Here is a 20,695-nt window from a genome sequence, read left to right as displayed (position 1 = left end):
GAGCAGTGGGCCAACTCCAGTTCTTCTTTCCATTGCCTTGGTCAGTGGAACAGACATGTGTATTAACTCTAAGCATCGGAAAAGACATAAATAAGGGTACAACATGAAAATTAAGGTAAGTTTTATTAGAGTTATAAAAGTGGAGTCACGTGACCTGTCCAGCCATCATCCAGACAGCCAGACAGAGAAGCCAGAGTGCACGCAGGGGACCCCGTGGACTGGCAAAGCAGTGCAGTGAGGATACGCTAGGGGCGGAGTTTGTCTTCTAAACTCTCAAAACATCTTCACTTAATCTGTGGTGGGCATTCTGGCACATGGCAGTGGTGGCCTTTTGTATAGGACGAGAGTCACGAGACGTTTACGGGGAAAACAAACAAACAAAAAACTCGGCTGAAAATGAACGGTATCACAGGCGGACTCGAAACCGCGTCTGTGAGAAACGGAGAAACGAGAGGTGCTGTTTTCTCGTAACGGGTTAGTTACGGGTTACCGTAATAGACCGGCTGCCCATGCGCGCACTCAGGTCTGTCCGTATCTGCAGTGTTTTTAGTCAATGAATTTGAAATAAGCATTAAGCATGCACAAGTCCCGGGATCTGCTGGCAGCTGGACCGTCCTGTTCCGTGAAAGGCTAATAGTCATATACCTACCAAGGTGAGTGTGCAGAACACCTTATTTCTTATTTTTAAAGCGGACATTTCTCTTGCAATGAATACAAATTGCGGCATATCGAGGCTACTGTGGCTGTGGCTCACTGGTTTACCCGCATGCAACCAGGTACTGCCGCGCTGTTTACTGTCGGCGGTGCGCGGCGAAGCTTGCAGTGCATCTAATGTTTGGGTGCTGCGCCCCAGTGGACCTGTTTTAGTACATTCAGACGTCCGTGATGTAAACGCATTCAAAGCATTAAATCGTCAGCCGCCTGTACAGCATCCATCCCCGCCTGATAAACGCCAAGGAAATGGGCGGTTGTGTAAGAGTGGAGGCCTGCGCATCACATGATACCAGAGTTTGCTCCAAAAATTGGTTTCCTTTAAAATGTGTTTTTCTGGCCAATGATTGGAAACCTTGAATCACAAGTGTACTGAATAGGAGTTTACATCTCTTAGAAGCAGCAAGATAGGTAGCTGTAAGTATAGTAAGTTTAAATTGGAGAGGGAAAATAAAAAAAACAGTTGAAGTAAGTGTGACCTATGCCTGATTTTCTCTGCACCCATTTTTTAGGCTGTTCTCAAAAAGTGTAGTGTTAAATGCACAGTGCACAGTATGCATCCCTACTTCTGAAGATTAAGTGCCAAGTTGGGGATGCTTCTGAAATGCATATCATTCAGTGAAAGACTGTGAAGAGTCGTGGCAGAACTTGCCAGTGACATTAGTGCAATATTTTTGTATCGTTGTAGTGCATAGCACAAGTCTGCTCAATGTAGTTTAAACATACAGTAACAGTACATCTTTGTTAAGAGCAATTGTTTTTAGCATTATTAAGACAGAGATCTCCCCAGCCTCATATTGTTAATGTCTCTCTTGATTGTTTGTCTACATTTGCTAATTAGGTCTTTATTTTTCAGGGTTGAAAGTGATAAACACATGGTTGTATTTCTCTCAAACATTCACTTCACTTTGTACATAATTGCATATCAGAATAATATTTTTCCTTTTACTCTTCTTTCACCTTCCAGGTTTTTTCCCCGTTGTCATTCAGAGCGGAGCAGTGCACCACTAAAGCTGCCCTACAGCTGTGAGAAGTGACAATGCATTCAGCAAATCAACCTGTAGACGCTTGGGGATAAAATGACTGGAGACCATGGCCAGAAAGTCATGCCAGCTCACTCCCGCTAGCATGTCCAGCTGCAGCAAGTCTCCCCTCATCTCTGGAGAAGGTGGATAACATGATTGATGTGGCATCTAACCAAATCAGTCATTTGGATTAGTGATGTAATGAAAACTGTGTCCAAGCTGAATCAAATATATAGCCAGAGCTGCCTATTAAGCCTCCACACTACTATGCAATAAAAAACCCAGACTGAAAATCACAACCAGAATTGGCAATAATCCAGCTTCCTCTTTCACTAAATGAGAACAAACTGTTAAATATATGGATATTGCTGCTTAGTTGAAGTGTTGCATTTAAGAGGCAAGTAAAACATTTCCTACATGAGTTTTTTTAGTAAATAATGTTGTAGTTGCTTAAGTAGTTGCACAGTGGCTGTCAGCCCCCCTTCTGCCATTATTTTGTAAACGTTGTTTGCTTGATTACTTACAAATAAGAACACCGGTCAATGCTGCATCACTTTTCATTCCTTTTGAGACCTTCAGTTGTCTCCATTTCTCAAACAAATTTACAATTTTGAGCCAGTGGAGAGGTATGCCATGTTTCTTGTTGTCACCAGAGCCCTTGTGTTGTTGCAGTACTCCACATAGCCGTGGCGGTACATGCTGCTACAGATTGTACCTTTAAGCTTTACAGAAACGTCACTTGAAGCTCTGTTAATATTATCTAAAGACACAAGCCAGAGATGTGTTTGTATTTCTGCACAATGAGGAACCCAAAAGCTCGTTAGTAAAACATAATACAATTCATTAAATCGTTAATATCGGTTTAGTCAGTGTAGCAGAAATAGGTGTGAAAAACACATTAATGTGCACACACGGAAAAACACAGACACCAACCCATGCATGCTTGTGTGAATATCAGATATGACGTGGGGATATTTCATCGGGTGCAGGTTCTAACTCAACGGTATGGGTGAAGATGTTCAAAAAACATGGAGGAGGCCTGAAGAAATCCTATCAGCCTGGTAGTATGCTGTCTCTTGCCCTCACCAAAGGCCTGCTGAATGAACCGGGACAGAATAGCTGCTTCCTAAACAGTGCTGTTCAGGTGAGCCATCCTCAACAACTTAACCTCAGTTATCTAAAAAAAAAATCTCGATATAACTTGGTACATTTGAATACATAATATATTTATTTATATTTTTCTGGCCTGAGAAGTTACAAACCCACTTCCTTTCTTAGTTGGCACTGAAAGGAAATCTCTCACAATTTTGATACAAAACCTAATCTTTAAGTCTGTGAACTACGTTAATAAACCGTGTTAAGCACTCCTAACTGTTTTTATAGTATGGGAGAGTGTAATTTAGGTGGACATGTCATGCTTTAACTCCTCCATTTTAATAATAAGGCATTATAACGAATTTCATATAGTATGACTATCAATATGATGTTTTTAAACCTTCACAGGTGCTTTGGCAGTTAGACATTTTCAGAAGAAGTTTACGACAGCTGTCAGGTCACTTTTGTCTTGGTGATGCCTGTATTTTCTGTGCTTTGAAGGTTTGTATCTGTTAAAATTCCCATGACTACATGAAAAAGCAGCTAGTCTTTTCCTCAGAATCCTTTAGTGTATTTTCAAAGATCTCAGACTAAAATAGAATATTCTATTATTATCTGTTCGTGCTTGATGTGATTCATTTTCAAGATGCAATGGCCAAAAATAGAAATCTGATCTTACATGTTATTTATTTAGCAGGCATCAGCAGCCACTTTTTTTATGCCTGAGTCACAGAGTAACGAGGTCGGATTATGAGCAAGTTCCCATACTTTATTTAACAAGTAATTTTTCTTTCTTTCTTTCTTTCTTTCTTTCTTTCTTTCTTTCTTTCTTTCTTTCTTTCTTTCTTTCTTTTTTTTTTTTTTGCAGAGTATATTCAGCCAGTTTCAGCAGAGTAGAGAGCGTGCCCTGCCCTCTGACAGTCTGCGAAATGCCTTAGCTGAAACTTTTAAGGACGAGCAGCGCTTCCAACTGGGCTTGATGGATGATGCTGCTGAGTGCTTTGTATGTCTACAATGTGGGATGGGAGGGGGTCTGTTTCACGACATAAAATTTTTGATGTTTTTTTTTTATGCACACTGAATTAATGTTTGTAAAAATCATTCTCTGGGGCAGCATTGCTCAGGAGGTAGAGTGGGTCGTCTAATACTCAGAAGATCGCTGGTTTGAGCCCCGGCTCCTCCAGAGAGCGTGCCGAAGTGTCCTTGAGCAAGACACTGAACCCCTAACTGCTCCTGATGAGCAGGTTGGCGCCTTGCATGGCAGCCTCCACCATCAGTGTATGAATATGTGTGTGAATAGGTGAATGTGAGGCATACACTGTAAAGCACTTTGAGTGGTCGGTAGACTAGAAAAGCGCTATATAAATGCAGTCCATTTACCATTTATGTACCAATTACAAGAGAGGGAAAAGGCAGTGAAGGAAGGTGCTGTGTCCTTTGTGAGTTCGATATACTGTAAACCCTGTTTGGGGTACAGCAAAGGGAGCAGAAATCTGAAACAATATTTTCATTGTTTTACCTGTAGAGGTTGGTTCCTACTGTGTTGACACCATTGTAAGTGGAGTTGTGAAACATCTAGCCCTGAGACTATGGATGTTTTTTGTAGGCCTGTCAGGGAATAAGGATTCACAACTTCAATTCATGTATGTAGGCCTTTTAGATTTTCTGGAAACAAATTTACAGCTGGCTTTTTAACAGTGGTTTAAAAAAAAAATCACATCTTCAATGCTTAATTATCCCCTCAAATTAGTGTGAACATCTCAGCATTTCACTAAACATCCATCCATTATCTGAACCGCCTATCCTGCTCTCAGGGTGCTGGAGCCTATTCTAGCAGTCATTGGGCGGCAGGAGGGGGAGACACCCTGGACAGGATGCGCGCGCGCGCACACACACACACACACACATTCATACCTAGGGACAATTAAGTATGGCCGATTCACCTGACTTACACATCTTTGGACTGTGGGAGGAAACCGGAGCCCCCGGAGGAAACCCACGCAGACACGGGGAGAACGTGCAAGCTCCACACAGAGGATGACCTGGGATGACCCACCAAGGTTGGACTACCCCAGGGCTTGAACCCAGGACCTTCTTGGTGTGAGGCGACCGCGCTAACCACTGCGCCACCGTGTCGCCCCTCACTAAACAATACTTTGATATTGAGTTTAACTTAGTTTATTGCTCCTGTGGTTGTCAGACCGTCCCCAAAAACACATCTTAAATTCTATATTCTGTAATGTGGTCACACAATACTCACAACAAAAGTGAAGTCCAAATTCAAGTCACATACAAATAATTGCATATTTTCTGCAGCTTAAGTGGTTCATTTACAGATACCCGAGCTAAATTAGGTCTTGTGAAGGTTTTATATTTTATCATCGTTATAGTCCCTGCTTGATTGGTAATAAAGATGCATATATGGAATATGAGAATATAACTAAGCCTTGTCTTGAAACAAAAGATGTTTGCATGCAAGCAGGGAAATGTAAACAAAAGCAATCTGCCAAAAAAGGAAACGCTTCCAGATAACATAGCCTTAATCTGGTGATGTTTTTTGCAGACAGCGACTAATGTGTGAAAATTTCGAATTGGCAAGCAAGCCTTTGTACACTGCAGAGGGCAAAGCCTTGGAGCACTTTGTTTTCTCTGGAAAGGTGTCCTTTTGCTCCTAATAACCAGCTAAATTTCGCTTTTACTGCGAGTAGGCAGGCATCTTTTAGACAAATGTGGATCCAGTCTCTGATAGCATATATTATGAGAGAAAATGGAAAAGCCAAAGTTCTTTATGAAAGCAAGAGCACACACAGACAATGATGGTTCAATTAGACAAATATACATTTTCAAGAGAAAAGTATGATACATGTGGTTAGTTGATTAATTGACAACCACAGGAGACAATTTAATTCAACGACACTAACAAATGTATAATCTGTTGATTTGTTTGGAATTATTTTCTAAGCACAAACAAAGCTATAGAATTTAACATTTCTCTAGATTAGTATTTTTGTTTTGTTTTGAAGGATAATTATTTCACTAAAAATAACTTTGGCGTGTGATGAGTTGCATTTAAGTCACTTTACTGTCTTCTATGTCTTTCATGTTAGGAAAACATCTTGGAGCGGATTCATTTGCACATCGTCTCAGATACTGCACCTGATGATTGTTCATCCAAATCCTGCATTACTCATGAGAAGTTTGCCATGACACTGTATGAGCAGGTAAAGAATTGGCCAGATCAATTCCTGTTTTATTCTGGTAATGTAGAAATAAATGGGAACACTTTGGAAAATATACTGTAAAATTACTTGTCCCAGAATGATATCTTCCTTAATGTACTGAAAAATTACGAGTTGACTTTTGTAAAATCCAATACTTTTGTTTATAGAAAATACAGAGCAAGAATGGCTTTTTTTCCACAATTGTCATAATAGTAAAACTTAGGCTATCATTATAAAGTTTAAGAAAAATACTAATGCTGTGTTGTGAAAAAAAAATGCATGTGTGAATATGTGTTAAAAATGGTTACATAAAAACGTATTTGTTTTAATCAGCCATAAAAAAAATCTTTGATTTTGCAGTTTGTTTGTCGCGGCTGTGGTGCCTCTTCAGACCCTCACCCCTTTACAGAATTAGTGCATTATGTCTCAACCACTGCTTTGTGGTAAGTACCAACACATACCACCCGCAGTCAACAAAACTGATGTTACATTAGGGCTGCATGGTTACAGTGAAAAAGCTCTTCCTGGTTGTGCTAAATCGCAATTACAATCATTAACCATAATTACAAGTCCTTATAATAAACAATAACTATATTGCAGTTAAATAATTAATTATTAATCTTAATTCACTAAGATTTAAATCTTCAGCAGGCATAGTTTAGGCATCTTCAGATCAACTTCAGACTTTATAGTCTTACAATGTCTCTTATTCACAGTCCTGCACTTTATATTGATGATTCTGATGTGATTTCATTGTAGGACTATGACTGGTTGGGAGATAAGACGATGTTGTTGTTGTTGTCATATATAGATGATTCTTGAGGTGATTTAAATTACTTTATTGCGGTGAAACAAAACCGCTATGAATAGTTTGCTGTTTTGCAGTCGTGTGATGCCATCTGGTTTGTTACCAGGCTCTTTCTGTTGTCAGTAAGTCTCATGGCTGATTCAGGGTGATTACAACCAGAGGTTTGACTGGAGCTGCCAAGTAATAATTCAGATTTGGTTGGTTATTCTTGACCTGAAGGTCAAACACTGTGCTTTGTCTTTTTTTCTGCTCAGCTCACGCGCTATGTGTAATGTAAAACAACACAGTGAACACAGCTAAAAAGCTGCAAGATACTGGGCAATGGTAGCACTACTTACTATGAATATCCCAGAAAGAAAATAGTTGACAGTGGTACTTGATATAAAACATGAGAGTTTTCAGTTTAATGATAGAAAATCCTTAAAATGTTGCTGATATGTGTGATAATTCAAAATGGAAACAAACAAGTGAGACGTGATTAGGTATAATTTAATGTGCAGACCTCTACAATATATCTTACTATAAGTAACTATGTATTATTATATGTTTTTGTGGGTGAATTCAGTTTTTAAAGAAAACATGCTTAAAATCATACCAGTAATTAATGCTGTCATGGCACCCATCCACTGAGGATACAAATGTTGCTTTACAGTAAATAATGAAATATAGGATAAGGTCTAACCATCCACTGACCATGCACCCTCTCCCTTTCTTCTTGTTTCATAGCCAACAGGTCAATGGAATGATTGGTAAGAATGAAAAGCTGAAATCAGACTTGTTTGGAGAATTGCTGCAGGCAGCAAACACCATAGGTGACCTCCGAAACTGTCCGGTATGTACCGTTACAGTCTTTTTTATTGCAATGTCTGTTAAGATATTAATATTACTTCAGCTGTTCTAGATGACTTCACCAAGTAATACTGTTTCTGAAACCACCAACCCAGATCTATGTTAACTAATTGTTTGCAACATCTGGTGGCTTTTAAATATGAATATTTGTAATATTAATTGCAAAAATATGGTAAATTAAAAAAAAAATCCATGTCACCGATTCTTGTAAATGTGCAGAGTACTGACTCGTTCTCTCTGTGCTTCCTGCTGTGACATTGTACTTTAAGGGGCTGGAAGAAGAGGGTGCCAGACTAGTATTAGGATATAAATAGAAGTAAGGCTTATCCACTGTTTCTCTCTCATCCGTATTGGATACTGTTGTCTACCTTTTGAATGCGTGTCAGACTATTGTTGACAGTTGCTCTGTTCCTTAACTCGTTGTTCCTCAGCAAATCACAAGTTATTAATACGCTGATGGACTGATGTTTATTTAGACGTCATAAGTTCTTCTAATGAAATCAGCCTTGACTATGCATGCAATTCTATAGGGATATTTGAAAGTGGTTCATCAGATCAGTTTGACAAGAAATTTCAGACAGAAAGTATGAGCCCAAGTAGTTTGTATAGTTTTCTTGTGTGTTTTTCAAAATTTTAAAATCACTGGTTTGAATTGTTTCAGCCATGTCACAATGGTATAGAGCTGCATAACACAGACATAATATCAAGCTTCAGGGCATAATTTATGTGCTTTAATGTTTATGTCTTGTAGAGTAACTGTGGTCAGAGCATCAAGATCTGGCATGTACTCATGAATTGTCCAGAGATTGTTACCATTGGATTTGTATGGGATGCTGAGCAGTCTGACCTAACAGACGACGTCATCCGGTCAATTGGCCCACACTTGAACCTTTCTGGGGTAAGAGCTGACTAGGCATTATAAAGCCATCACCATGTCACAAACAGGAAACTTTTCAGTGCAAGGGCACTGTTTTCTCATGCCATGTGTACACAAAACACTACACAGACTATATCACCATGAGATGACTAACAAATGTATCTGTCATCAGAGAGGACACTGTCTGAATAAGGTCCAATCACTTAGTTCCAGAGCTTTCTTCCAGAATGATTTCCAATAGTTTCCAATAATTAAAAAGTTACAAACTGAATACCATTAACATTATCAGCTGTTGCATATTATTACTTTTGTATTCAGAGGAGCACTTTTGGGTATACACTTAGTATATTATAAACTTGATTTTGGAAATGTGATTGAAGGGTCTTAAAACATTTTTCTTAAAAAAGTTTTTAAGTCCTTTTTTAAAAGTAACTGCACACTTAAATATAATTTTAAAGTGAAAAACTTAAATAAATGCCTTCATCTTCATCAAAGACATTAAGTTCTGGATGAAATCTCATTTCTATGCATTATGATTGATAATATTGGCATTTCCTGTAATGAATCTGCAAACATTGCGCCCCTGCTGGTTAAAGTCTGCCATAGGTGTGCAGTCTTCAATGCTTATGTGTCCTTGTAGTTTTGTTCAGACATGTCACACAGACTGAAAAAGTACTACAAAATGAAATAATTTGTCTCTATTTGTTTTCTTTTCTTCCAGCTCTTTAACCGTGTTATTGATGAGAAAGCCAAAAGGAGTGAACTACACTTAGTAGGGATGATCTGTTTTTCTAGTAAACACTACTCAGCATTTGCCTATCACACCAAATCTTCAAAATGGGTGTTCTTTGATGATGCTACAGTGAAGGAGGTTTGTAACATTCAAATTCAAGTATATTTAAAGTGCAGTTATCAAACAGAGGTCCCAGTGCAGTTTAGACATCATAATCAGTTAAAATTTAAAAAAAGAAAGAAAAAAAGATCCACACACAAGACATAGTGCAGAATAGGAGCATAGAAAAACAGAAAAAAGTGCTAAACTATCATGTGATTGTAATCAAATGACTTGAAAATTTTAAAGAATGCTGAATCATCTGAAAAGGAGATATGATTTGAGTTTAGACTTAAAGGTTCTTTTGGAATCGACTTCTCTTATCAAATCTGGAAGTATATTCTAAATGCAGTGCATGGTGAGAGAAGGCTCTACACCCTGCTGATTTTTTTTCTTCAGTCGAGCGATAGAGAGATTACTGGTATCTTGCAAATGGACAGTCTGTGACGGCAAATATGGATAAATGAGATCGAATAGGTAGGATGGAGCCAGACCATTTAGAGATTTGTAGGCTTGGAGGAGCAATTTAAAGTCCGACCAAGCCTTCGTCAGTAGCCAGTGTAGGAAAATGAGAACAAGAGTTATTTGATCAAATTACATGTGCTTGACCACTTTTTTTGTTTACAGATTGGCTCCAAATGGAAAGATGTTGCATCTAAATGTATCCGAGGACATTTCCAGCCGTTGCTTTTGTTTTACACCAATCCTGATGGGACTCCAATCTCCAGTGAAGATGCACCTAGGCAAACTACCATGTGTTCCCGTTACAAAGCCCAAGTCAATGGTGAGGCAGCAGGTATGACAAGTGCTCCTTAAAGTTGAAGTGCACTGAATAAATGGAAATCATGCCCCTGAACTCCTTACAGACTTCCAACATGCATGTACTTTGTATTATTTTGGAGGTAAGTGTAGGGATGGGTACCGAAACCCGGTATAGTATTATTTTGGAGGTAAGCATAGGGATGGGTACCGAAACCCGGTATTAAACGGGCACCAGTGCTCAATTATTAAACACCGTAGTATTGATAAGCTCCAGTGTTAACGATTCTGCTATCGGTATTGGAGAAATTAAGAAAATACATTTCCTATTTATTTAGGTGACATAAACATTGTCTTCCACCTTTTATCTCACCAACTCTGTTTCTAATTTGCAGTAAGATTAAGACATTTGTCTCTCGGAGCCTGTTGTATGTGCAAGCTGAGGGGTGGGGCCAGCTCTCTGCCTCTCTGACGCACGCACGCACACAAACACAAACACACACACACACACACACACACACACACACACAGCCTGCTCTTAGTGACAATGGCAACGAGAACTAAATGGTCAAAAGTCTGGTTATACTTCTAGAGTCGATGCTGATAATGCACATTGCCACAAGTGCAACAAGTGTAAGGGCGGAAACACAATCTGTTGAAACATCTAGCAAGAACGCATCAAATACAGGCGGAGAAGTACAATTTTTGACTGCCTAGTTCATCTTGTTGCCCGATCCATCCCAGGTATGTTATGTATGCTAGCTGCCTAGAGTCCATACAGAGTTAACTAAATTATACAAACATGGGTTGATGATTAACATGACATGAGAAAATAAAGCAATGTTGATTCTGTCCTTAATTTGTTTTGCTTTTTCTCTTAAAAAATAACAAAAAGAACTGATAAGAGTACCATTAAAGAACCGGATCAATAAGCAGTCTTGGTAAGAGTAGAGTATTGTTAAAATCTTAACGATACCCATCCCTAGACAAGCGACCTGTATTTCATGTGTACATCTCTGTTTGGGCGTAACTGTAGTGATCACTGCTGTTCTTGTCTGTTTTTATCCATTTGCAAGAATACTCTCCACATTACTTTTTTCCCTTTTATTTCCCCTCTGGTTTTAATGTGACCTCAAGGTCTGTCATGGACAAAGACATTCAGTTTATGGTATTCTGCTATGGTTATATCTCCACAAAGGGATACAATCATGTTTTTCAATGTTATCTTTATATTTGTTTTGTAAAAGTAAAACTCCCTTAGCAGCCATTATAGTGAGTGGTCTTGTGTGTTTTTATGAAACGCTGAGGAAATTGTGGAGAAAAGTGTTCAAACAATCCATGAATGTTAAAACTTCCTGGTTTACCATGACCTTCAGTGGGCTACATAGAAAAAGGCTCCACACAGCCAATGAATGGACCAATAAAGACAGTGGTTTTTTTGTACTGTCTGCCAGTGTTGTCACTGGTGGACTCTTCCACACAATTTTTGCGGCATTTTAGGGACACACAGAAGACTGCTTAGTATTATGGCTACTAATGGGTTGTTATCCGTACAACAAATATGGAGAGATAATGTTGAGAATGACGATTGTTTCCCTGAATGTGCAATCATGTGATTACTTGATTGTAATGTTTTTGGGGCTGGCAAATCCATGCAGATAATAGTGTTATCACAAAATTATCAAATCGATTTTTGCCTTGATCAATTTGATAATGAATCCCCAAATTTATGTTTGGTTGAATTTGTGTAGCCAATGGTAGTCAACATGTAGTCTGGTCATTCATTTATTTTGTGGTAAATATCCAAACTTTTCTTCCAATAAAATAAATTCGTGTGAGATCCACATGCAAATGCAACTTGCTGAGTGACAATCAAAGTGCTTGAGGAGATTCCTCAAAAAAGACAGCTAAAAATATAATTCTTTACAGACTATACACACACACACACACACACACACACACACACACACACACACACACACACACACAAGCATGTGTATACACGCACCATACAAATACATGCACATCCTCCAGCACTCTTAAACTGACTCCATATTTTAATCTTCTTCCTCAATCATGGTCATCCCCAGTACATGTAAATATAAAACTACTGAAAGTAATGCATCATTCTTTGCTTTAGCTGCTCCGCACATTAAGTTAAGTAGTGTGACCAACAGAGTTTTCCATAGACGTATAGAAGTTGGATTCAAATTTTTGAACAAAAACAGTTGTTATTGCTGGAAGGCAGTTACAGTGAGAAGTATCAGACAATTATAATTTGAAATGATTGGAAGTAGCAGCAAAGCACAAAGTGTTAAAGACGGACAAAAAATTAGGAAACACATTACAGTAGTGATCAATTTCCATTTGCTAGGTCACGTAATGCCAAAATTCTCCCAATCTCTTTGAGCATCAAAATAATTTCCAAAAGTACCATTACATAAAATTAAAAAGTAATATTATATATATAAAAAAATTAAGTGCTATAGAAATTGCAAATTCACTAAACAGATTACAGTTATCACTCGTATTAGGAATGATAGAGGGCTTTTAAACCACTCCCCAGGCAGAGAGATTGTCCTGGCCCGTGTGCCGAGTTGAACTTGACATGAGGATGATGCTTTGGTTGCAGGCAGATTACCACCCACGCCTCCCTCCCTAATCCCAGCTCCTGCGGCCGAGCTCACCCATGCTCCCACTCCACAGCTCTCACTCCTCCCGTAGAGGTTTCCTGTGTTTGACTCCATTAATTTATCTGCTTTGGTTTTGGCAAACGGCTCTTTAGCTCTACTGTTGTGTCCAGGCACCTTTACTGGAATGGGACTGGATTTTTATTTGAATGAAAAACAAAGACGTAAGTAATTGATTTGTTAGTTTCTCAGAAGATAATATTCTGAATTTCAGTGGGGCGGTAGGGATGTGGCTAGGCTCTTAGACCATATTTGCCAAAATTTATTTGTGAGGGTGTTCCACATGGGTGGTGGGTTATTGATAAAGATGACAGACTTGTATGAAGTATAGCCCTGGGCAGCATGCTGAGGAAAATTAAACACTGTCAAAAACAGGAAATGCTTTGTTGCAAGAATCAAATTTCACCAAGCGAACCATTTGATCTTCATCTAACCTCGTGTAAATTTTCACCACAATGTCTACCTTCAGATTTACGCTTTTGACTGCAAATTATCTCAACATGACACTTGTCTCAGAATTTTATTGTTGCATGATCAAAGCCGTGATTTTGTATTTGCATTGGTCCAGATAACACTTTGGAGTGTGTAGTATTTAAGTGCATGGAAGTTGGATGAGTTGTGCCCCAGACAAATATGTAGATACTTTAAACTGGAACAGTTAAATGTACAACTGTGTTTTGGCCTACCAGCTTTCATTAGGATGGAGGGTATAAAGAAGCAAAATGGAACACAACTTCTTGCTTCAGATTTGTAATAACAAATAGTTTGCATTTTGTGAAAAAAAATTACAGCTTCTTCATCTGTTTGGTTTCCCAAATCATTTTTCTCAGCATCACTCTGTTGTGCAAAAATCTTATCTGGTCCATGTACTGTAGTGCAGGTATTCCACCATCAGCTACCACCTCTTCCATCAACTTCAGGTTTTAGTTTAAGAGTTTAGGTCTCAGGTATAGACAGGGGCGGATCTACAGGGTGGCAAGGGGTGGCAGCTGCCACCTCTGGGACACAGTCTTGCCACCCCTGTTGCCACCCCATTTATAAATCAGATAATATGTTTTTAAAGTATATTTTATGTACATGCATGGTGAAGGTCAATGAGACCCGCACCAAACTCATCTCAAACAGAAGTCGCCGATTTAGAATTCCCCTCCCCCTCACAGGCGCGGATCTACAGGGTGGCAAGAGGTGGCAGCTGCCACCTCTGGGACACAGTCTTGCCATCCCTTTGCCACCCCAGGAAAAAATCTCTAGATCCACCACTGGGTATAGACCCTATATTTTCAAGGATGTAGCATGTGAAATTGTGCAGCTGTCTTAAATCAGTCACTCATATGCTGTTGCAATCCTTTGTTTCCCAGTGAAAAATCCCCTTGGCAGTCCAAATAAATTCCGGGAACCTTTAATGGAAATTGGGCAAAGAACTAGTGAGGCACTAAAAAAGGAGAGGGGGCATCGGAGAGCTGACGCACTGCAACACAAAGGTACAGTATAGCACCCGTGTAGTACGTGCAGCTTAAAAGCAAGTGCAGTGTTGGAGTTTGAAAGACAAAAAAAATTTCAGAAAAGGTGAGAAATAAATTTCCAGTCTTGTTGGTGTAGATACCTGTACCAGAAGATGAATTAACTAGTCATTCGGAATGTCAACAATGTCTGCTCTCTGTAGAGATGCCACACGCTAGATCTTCATCTCCTCTGGACAACAGACTGAGATCACCTGCAGACCAGAAATTAAACAGCTGTTCACGGACGGAGAAGTCATTCAGTCACACAAGCAGAGGATGTCCGGAGCCACACGGGCAGTCATCTGGGGTACAAGGTGGAGGGCAGAGCTGGAGGAACAACACGTCCCTAAGTCACCACGATCGGGACAGCAGCCAGGAGCAATTGGAGAAAGGTGGAGGTGGAGGAAGCCGCAACAAACCCAAGTCCACATGGAGGCCTATTCGGGAGGTGTTAAATGTGGACAGTGTACTGAATGAACTGGAACAACGTCGTCAGCAGCATCAGGACAGCCCGCGGCAAAGTAAGCCTTCTTCACAGGAGAGGAGTAACACAGAGCGAGACTGGGAACGTGAGCGGGAATGTATTCGAAACCGAGAGCAGAAGTGTTTAATGACCATCTATGAGGATGAGCAACGGCATGAGACGGAGAGCCACAGCTCTGTAGAATCAGACAGCCGGTCTAACCCACCAAGGGGCAGCAGACTTAAGAGCGGCCCCAAGACCCTGTTGCGCAGTGACACCTGGACAATTCAGAGGACCGAATCAGGCTACGAGAGCAGTGATAGACTAAGCAGTGGCTCCACAAATCCAGACTCACCTGGGGTGGACAGCTTTGCTATTAAAGATCAGAAACTAACTCTAGAGGCACACATGCAAAGGTGAGAAACAATTACAAGGCTATCATTTAAGGCTATCTGAAGTGGATTATTGTCAGAGTATACATGTGTATACCCAGCCACTAATGACCAGAAATTAGCACCAGATGCAAAGCTAGGAATCAATAGTTGTATCTGCTGTTCTTTGCTCAGTGGTGTCGATTCTCTGCCACTTCAGGTACACCTACATATTGTTTAATGTAATGTCTTGTGTAAGTAGAGCTCTAATTTTAAATCTTCATACCGAGTAAGATTCCCGTTGGTAGCAAGTTATGATGTACTCAGTGATATCACAATGTTTTCTATAAAATCTTGTTCTAAATAGTACTTATCAACGTCAAGAAATCATTTATGCAAAACATGGCCTATTTCTCAGTCATCTTTGGAGTCAGCAACTTTTTATTCATTTGAAGTTTTACCATCACCAAAAATTGTGGCACACTAGTAAATTGATGCTCTTACTGGGTAGGTAAATCAATGTGTACCAATACATAGGAGATGCATACAGAGACATGGGACATATATATCATAGAAATGAATGCTATTTTCCCTGCACCTTGTAAAAACAAAAATACAATTCTATATAAAATCCTGTTCGGGGGATTGTTAAACATCTCATTAGGTTATATTTTCAGACAATAGGGGGACCACAGAATCTGGTAGGCCCCCAGCAGTCAGTAAAGTTATATGAGATTTTGCAGGAACTGAGCTCAGTCTAATTGGAAATAAGTTGGTTTGATTACAGTTGCACTCTTTGTTGCATTTTTCTGTGGTATATATCGCGCCTGGTTCGGAAGCAGAAAATTAATTTCTAAATTGCCACCTAAAAGAGATAAGAGAAGTATCTAAAAATGGCCGGTATATGAGACATCTGACCAAAGGATCCTTTGTAGGAATGCAGCCGAGACAACGTTACAGTGAGTTTTGTAAAACTCGGTCTACAACACACTTATCGCCACGATTTGGGCAGGTGATTGTGATGGGACCTACGAGCTAGGTTTTACTGTCATCTCAGCTGTACGATCAAAACTCACTGATCATTAATAAAATGAAGCAAGAAGATCAGATTTACTAATTGATTACTTTGTAAATCACAATTACAAGTATGATAGACCAATTCTGAGTTAACTTTTGTTTCTTCCCTTCCGTACATACTGCCTTTTACATAATAACCTGCTTGATTTTGTACAGCTCTTTTTGTGTTGAGCTGCTGAAAACATACCTTTTCAATGGAAAAGCATATAGGAAATGTCAAACAAAAGGCCAGTAAAGTATTAGTGTTATTATGTCTTCAAATATTAACAGAGACAAAACTCAATTCATGCACAGCATCAGCATGTCTGTTAACGGCAACCAGCCATGGAGATGGTCATCATGACCATCCAGACTTCAAACTAGTGTGTGATTAACGGCTTGCCACACCACCCATAGTAATTTTAATCTTTTGTTTTCAGTCAGAACCAGCTGCATCAAAACAGAGGCGATGTCAAACCAAGTGCAATGCGACCACCTTCACTTAATGGTAAGTTTTTAAAGTAGGTTTAAAGAAACTATTCCTGGTCCCTTTCTGGTCAGTTTACAACTAAAAGCACAATTATGCTGTTTTGTTTTGTTTTGTTTTTTTATCTTTTTTAGCTCAGTCAAATCATTCAAGTGATAAAAATGTGCATTGTGCCATAAACACCATGTAATGTTTGGTTGTACACATTGCTGTCAGTGTTGTGTATGGGTGTTTAAATAGACTGTTTTTTATTTTCTAAGGTAAAATGTGCACTATATATCATATTGGTCCGCTGCTGCTTTCAAAAAAGGTAATAATTTCACTGTTGACAAAAAATGGGCTATAATAACCTGACTCCTCCATCATAAATGTTTTATTTCCTGTAGCAGTGAAGTCCCCCCCCCCCATTTCTATTTCCCACAGAAATAGTGTTGTCCAGTGCAGAGAAGGCAAACTAAACAATTGCCTTTGCTGAATTAAAGGAGCGCTCTACCCAGAGGAGTGCAATGAAAACTAGGTCTTTATTACTGCAAGAGCATATGTTAAACTTGGACACTAATTTATCATTGGTGCTTCCTTCTATGAAAGGAGGAAAAGTAAACATATAGCTGCACTACCTACTATACATTTCCAAACCTGTATCAAACATAAAATTCTGGTAATGATTTTCGTAGCAGAATGGAAGTATTAGTTTTGATTCTGGAGTGTGCAGGCTGCAGTGGCCAATTTTATTCTTTAAGATGCTTGATAACTACCAGCACAACCCCCCCCCCCCAACAGTCATGGTATATAATGTAAACACAAGACTGGTTCAGTAATTTACTTCATGTCTGGCTAGAAAATTATCCCCCTCATCTCACCCTAATAGGAACTTATGTGTGTGTTAAACCTTTTCCTCGTTATTTTTACACATGAAAACAAGATGGACGTTTCGTAGATGTACTTTATTTTTTCTGCCCCCTTCTTTAATATAGCATATCTAAGATGTCGGTTTCTAATATGGGAGACGCTTATAAAGGGAAATGTCAGTTTTATTCCAGCAAGGCAGGAGTAGGCTTTGTAAGGGCACGCAGCAGTGTCCCGACCTTTGCCATCGCCACGCAGTGTTTTAGTCTTGCCAAACCGTGCTCTCATATCTCTCACATCTAATCTGAATGTTACTTTCCATTAAATTATCTGTGAGACTGTGTTGTATTATCAGCAATAGATTAGATTACTGAATCAATCAATGGTAAGGATTCACACAGACTTACTGCAGACTCCTGACATAAGCAAAATATACTTTAAGAGTTAAATTTTATGAGCTGTGTGTCGTGTGTTTGGGCAGGACGTTGGCAGTTTCATTCTCAAGAAAAGACTGGAAAAGATAAAAAAAATACACTAACAAGTTATTTACTTCAATAAAAATATAGTGATGTGTTAGTTTACCTGCAGCATGACAACTCTTTCATAAAGTTGAGTTCTTACCAAGGCAGAATACAGGCAGCTGTCTCCCAGAGAGAGCCAACGTCTTTTGAAAGTGTGGTGGTACAAACAAATTTTAATTACACGCTTCATCAAAATTAATGTGACAGTATGTCCCTTTCATTTTCTTATTAGATTTGATTAAAATCGTGCTGGTTCTGCAGAGTACAATGATATTTGAGTGCCAATTGATCTTCCAACATCTTAACTTGTACTGGCTTCTCTAACCTAGTCACCCAATAAGCCCTGCACAGTCATTAATCTGATGATAATCCCCAAAAGCTCATGCAGATAGCACAGCTGGACGTGGCTGCTGGCATTGTTGTGAATATCCCTCTATTTTATGTAATGCTTTCAGCTTGCTTCACTGGATACCCTTATCGGGGCTACTTGAATATAGAGCCAACATTTCCAACCAGCAGTTGAAGCTTTTATCCTTGCATGGACCTATCTAGGGCAGCAGCAACGAAAAAAATAACACATCTATTTTTAAAGTGAAGGAATTCAGCATGCATGCTTCCATTTACTGCGCCTGCGTACTCAGCGAGTCTGCCCATTGGTTTAAACAGATGTGAGGTTTTCCTCAGAAACCGACGCTCTGCTGCCTCCATGTGTACAAAGAGAAGAACAGTCAAATATGCCTCATCCCCAAATCTGGATGTTTTTTTTTTATCCTAAAAAAGATTTGTTTTTTAATACCTTAGAAGTATTTGTTTTTCCTTTTTTTGTTGTTGTCCTGTTTAATCATCCAATTGATAATGGCAGTAACTTTGATTGTTTTAAACATGTTCTTTAAATTATTCGTATCCCATGACATTTGATTTTACTTAAATGTATTCTGTGACAGTTTTGATTTTAAAAAAATCAAATATTATTGGGTTCTGATTGCTTATGAGTTTTTGATGGGGGGAATCTTTGTTTTAATTGACTTTGTTTTGCTTCTAGGTAAACATCAAACCAAAACTCAGGGGAACAACTCTGACCAAGTTTCATATACATATCTGAAGTGTAGTCCAAGTTCAAGGTGATGTACTTATCTGATTTTAAAAAAAAAAGAAGAGAGGTGTTTGCGAATTTAAAATGTAGTCAGTATGAAGTTGGAATTTCTTTCACTATTGCATAAAAATTAATTTCTGACTTGCATATTTTTCTTCCACATAGACGGAAGTCAAAATATAACTCGGGCAACTCAAGAAAAGTTGTAACCACAGAGCGGGATCCCTCCACCGATAACAGGACTGGGAAGACTCAGCAGCAAGAGATGCCAAGCTGTAGATTGCACCATGAAGAGAGTGCAGCCCTGAAGCACATCGTGAAAACCAGTAGTTCTGAGTGGAACAGTTCAGATGATCTTGCTCTCTCCGAGCCTGAGGAGAGGGACAGTGCCTGCTGCTCCAGCAACAGTGAGGCCGTGACCTCCGATTCCCAGTGTTCCCGTCTGGCTCTCCCACACCACTCCCACAGAAGCATGATGGCAGACACTTCTCACCCACTGAGTCAGCGTCAGCTAGCTACAATTGTGCCCCATTACCTGAGGCCCAGCCAGCAAGTCTCTTCTCATCAGGGTGAAACTACCCACACTGTTTTCCGCCCTCGGCAGCTTCAAGAAGTACAGAGTCCACATCTCTCTGCCAGAGCAGCTTCATCGTATGCTAGTCCTCACAAAAGGGCTGAAATTTCAGGCCACAGACCCAGCTTAGATGGCAGCTTTAAGTCAGGCTCGGGCCCAGAGAGGAGTACCCTTTCGTCATATGACAGTGAGGAAAGACCATCTGGATGCAGATCGACAGGAGCAGACCAGGTGGTGCCTCCCCAGGAGGTTTCTCTGACGACGTATTTCAACGTGGACAACTGTATGACGGAAACATACCGCCTCAAGTACCACCACCAGAGACCTCTGGTCCTCTCTGCCACCGTGCCACGGACGGCGGGCATGACTGAGCACAGAGACACCAGCCACACACTCTCTGTAGTCATACACTCACAAGATGTGCCAAAAACCAGACCTGAAACAAGTAAGCCTCTCTAGGTCTCACTGCAAACATGCCTGCAATTACTTGGAAATCAAGATGTGATTATTTTTCCTGGTATTTTTTCTTCTTCCTGTTTTTCTCTTTGCTGTGACAATACTGCACACACAGGGCTCTGCTACAAGGATACTTTGGTGCCCTTAACTTTATTCAAAATTAAACATCAGTACCAGGATAATAACAGGAAATTTTTGATCCGATTGTTGTGCAGATGGATTTGACATTGCTGCAACAAGCTGTTTTCACAATATCATTTAACTTTAAATGTGTCTGATTTTTTTTCTTCATTTTTTTTTCTGTTTACAGGCCATAATAGCAATAAGCCCACAGCAAAATGGAACCCAGTGACTGCCAAAGGACTGGATGATCGTGGCTTTTTATAAGGGTATCACTTAGTAAGTTGTTATTACAAATGGGCAGGGGTCTATACTGAACCATGTCTTTAACACTTCAGC

At 39.6% G+C, this 20,695-nt stretch overlaps 1 protein-coding gene across 1 annotated transcript; it reads left to right on the top strand.

Moving 5' to 3' along the window:
* The first annotated feature begins 555 nt into the window (after positions 1 to 555).
* Positions 556 to 20,623, top strand: usp53b (ubiquitin specific peptidase 53b). The gene is made up of 17 exons (XM_056280600.1): positions 556 to 653; positions 1,679 to 1,879; positions 2,726 to 2,880; positions 3,204 to 3,332; positions 3,700 to 3,834; positions 5,939 to 6,052; positions 6,413 to 6,495; positions 7,587 to 7,692; positions 8,461 to 8,607; positions 9,308 to 9,457; positions 10,046 to 10,214; positions 14,226 to 14,348; positions 14,531 to 15,248; positions 16,700 to 16,767; positions 19,156 to 19,234; positions 19,372 to 20,225; positions 20,547 to 20,623. The coding sequence occupies exons 2-17, from the start codon at positions 1,804 to 1,806 to the stop codon at positions 20,621 to 20,623; spliced, it is 3,183 nt and encodes a 1,060-aa protein (XP_056136575.1). The 5' UTR covers positions 556 to 653; positions 1,679 to 1,803.
* The last annotated feature ends 72 nt before the right edge of the window (positions 20,624 to 20,695 follow it).

This window comes from Lampris incognitus, chromosome 5 (genome assembly GCF_029633865.1).
Source record: "Lampris incognitus isolate fLamInc1 chromosome 5, fLamInc1.hap2, whole genome shotgun sequence".
Lineage (NCBI taxonomy): Eukaryota > Metazoa > Chordata > Actinopteri > Lampriformes > Lampridae > Lampris > Lampris incognitus.
This window is presented reverse-complemented; position numbering and strand designations above follow the sequence as displayed.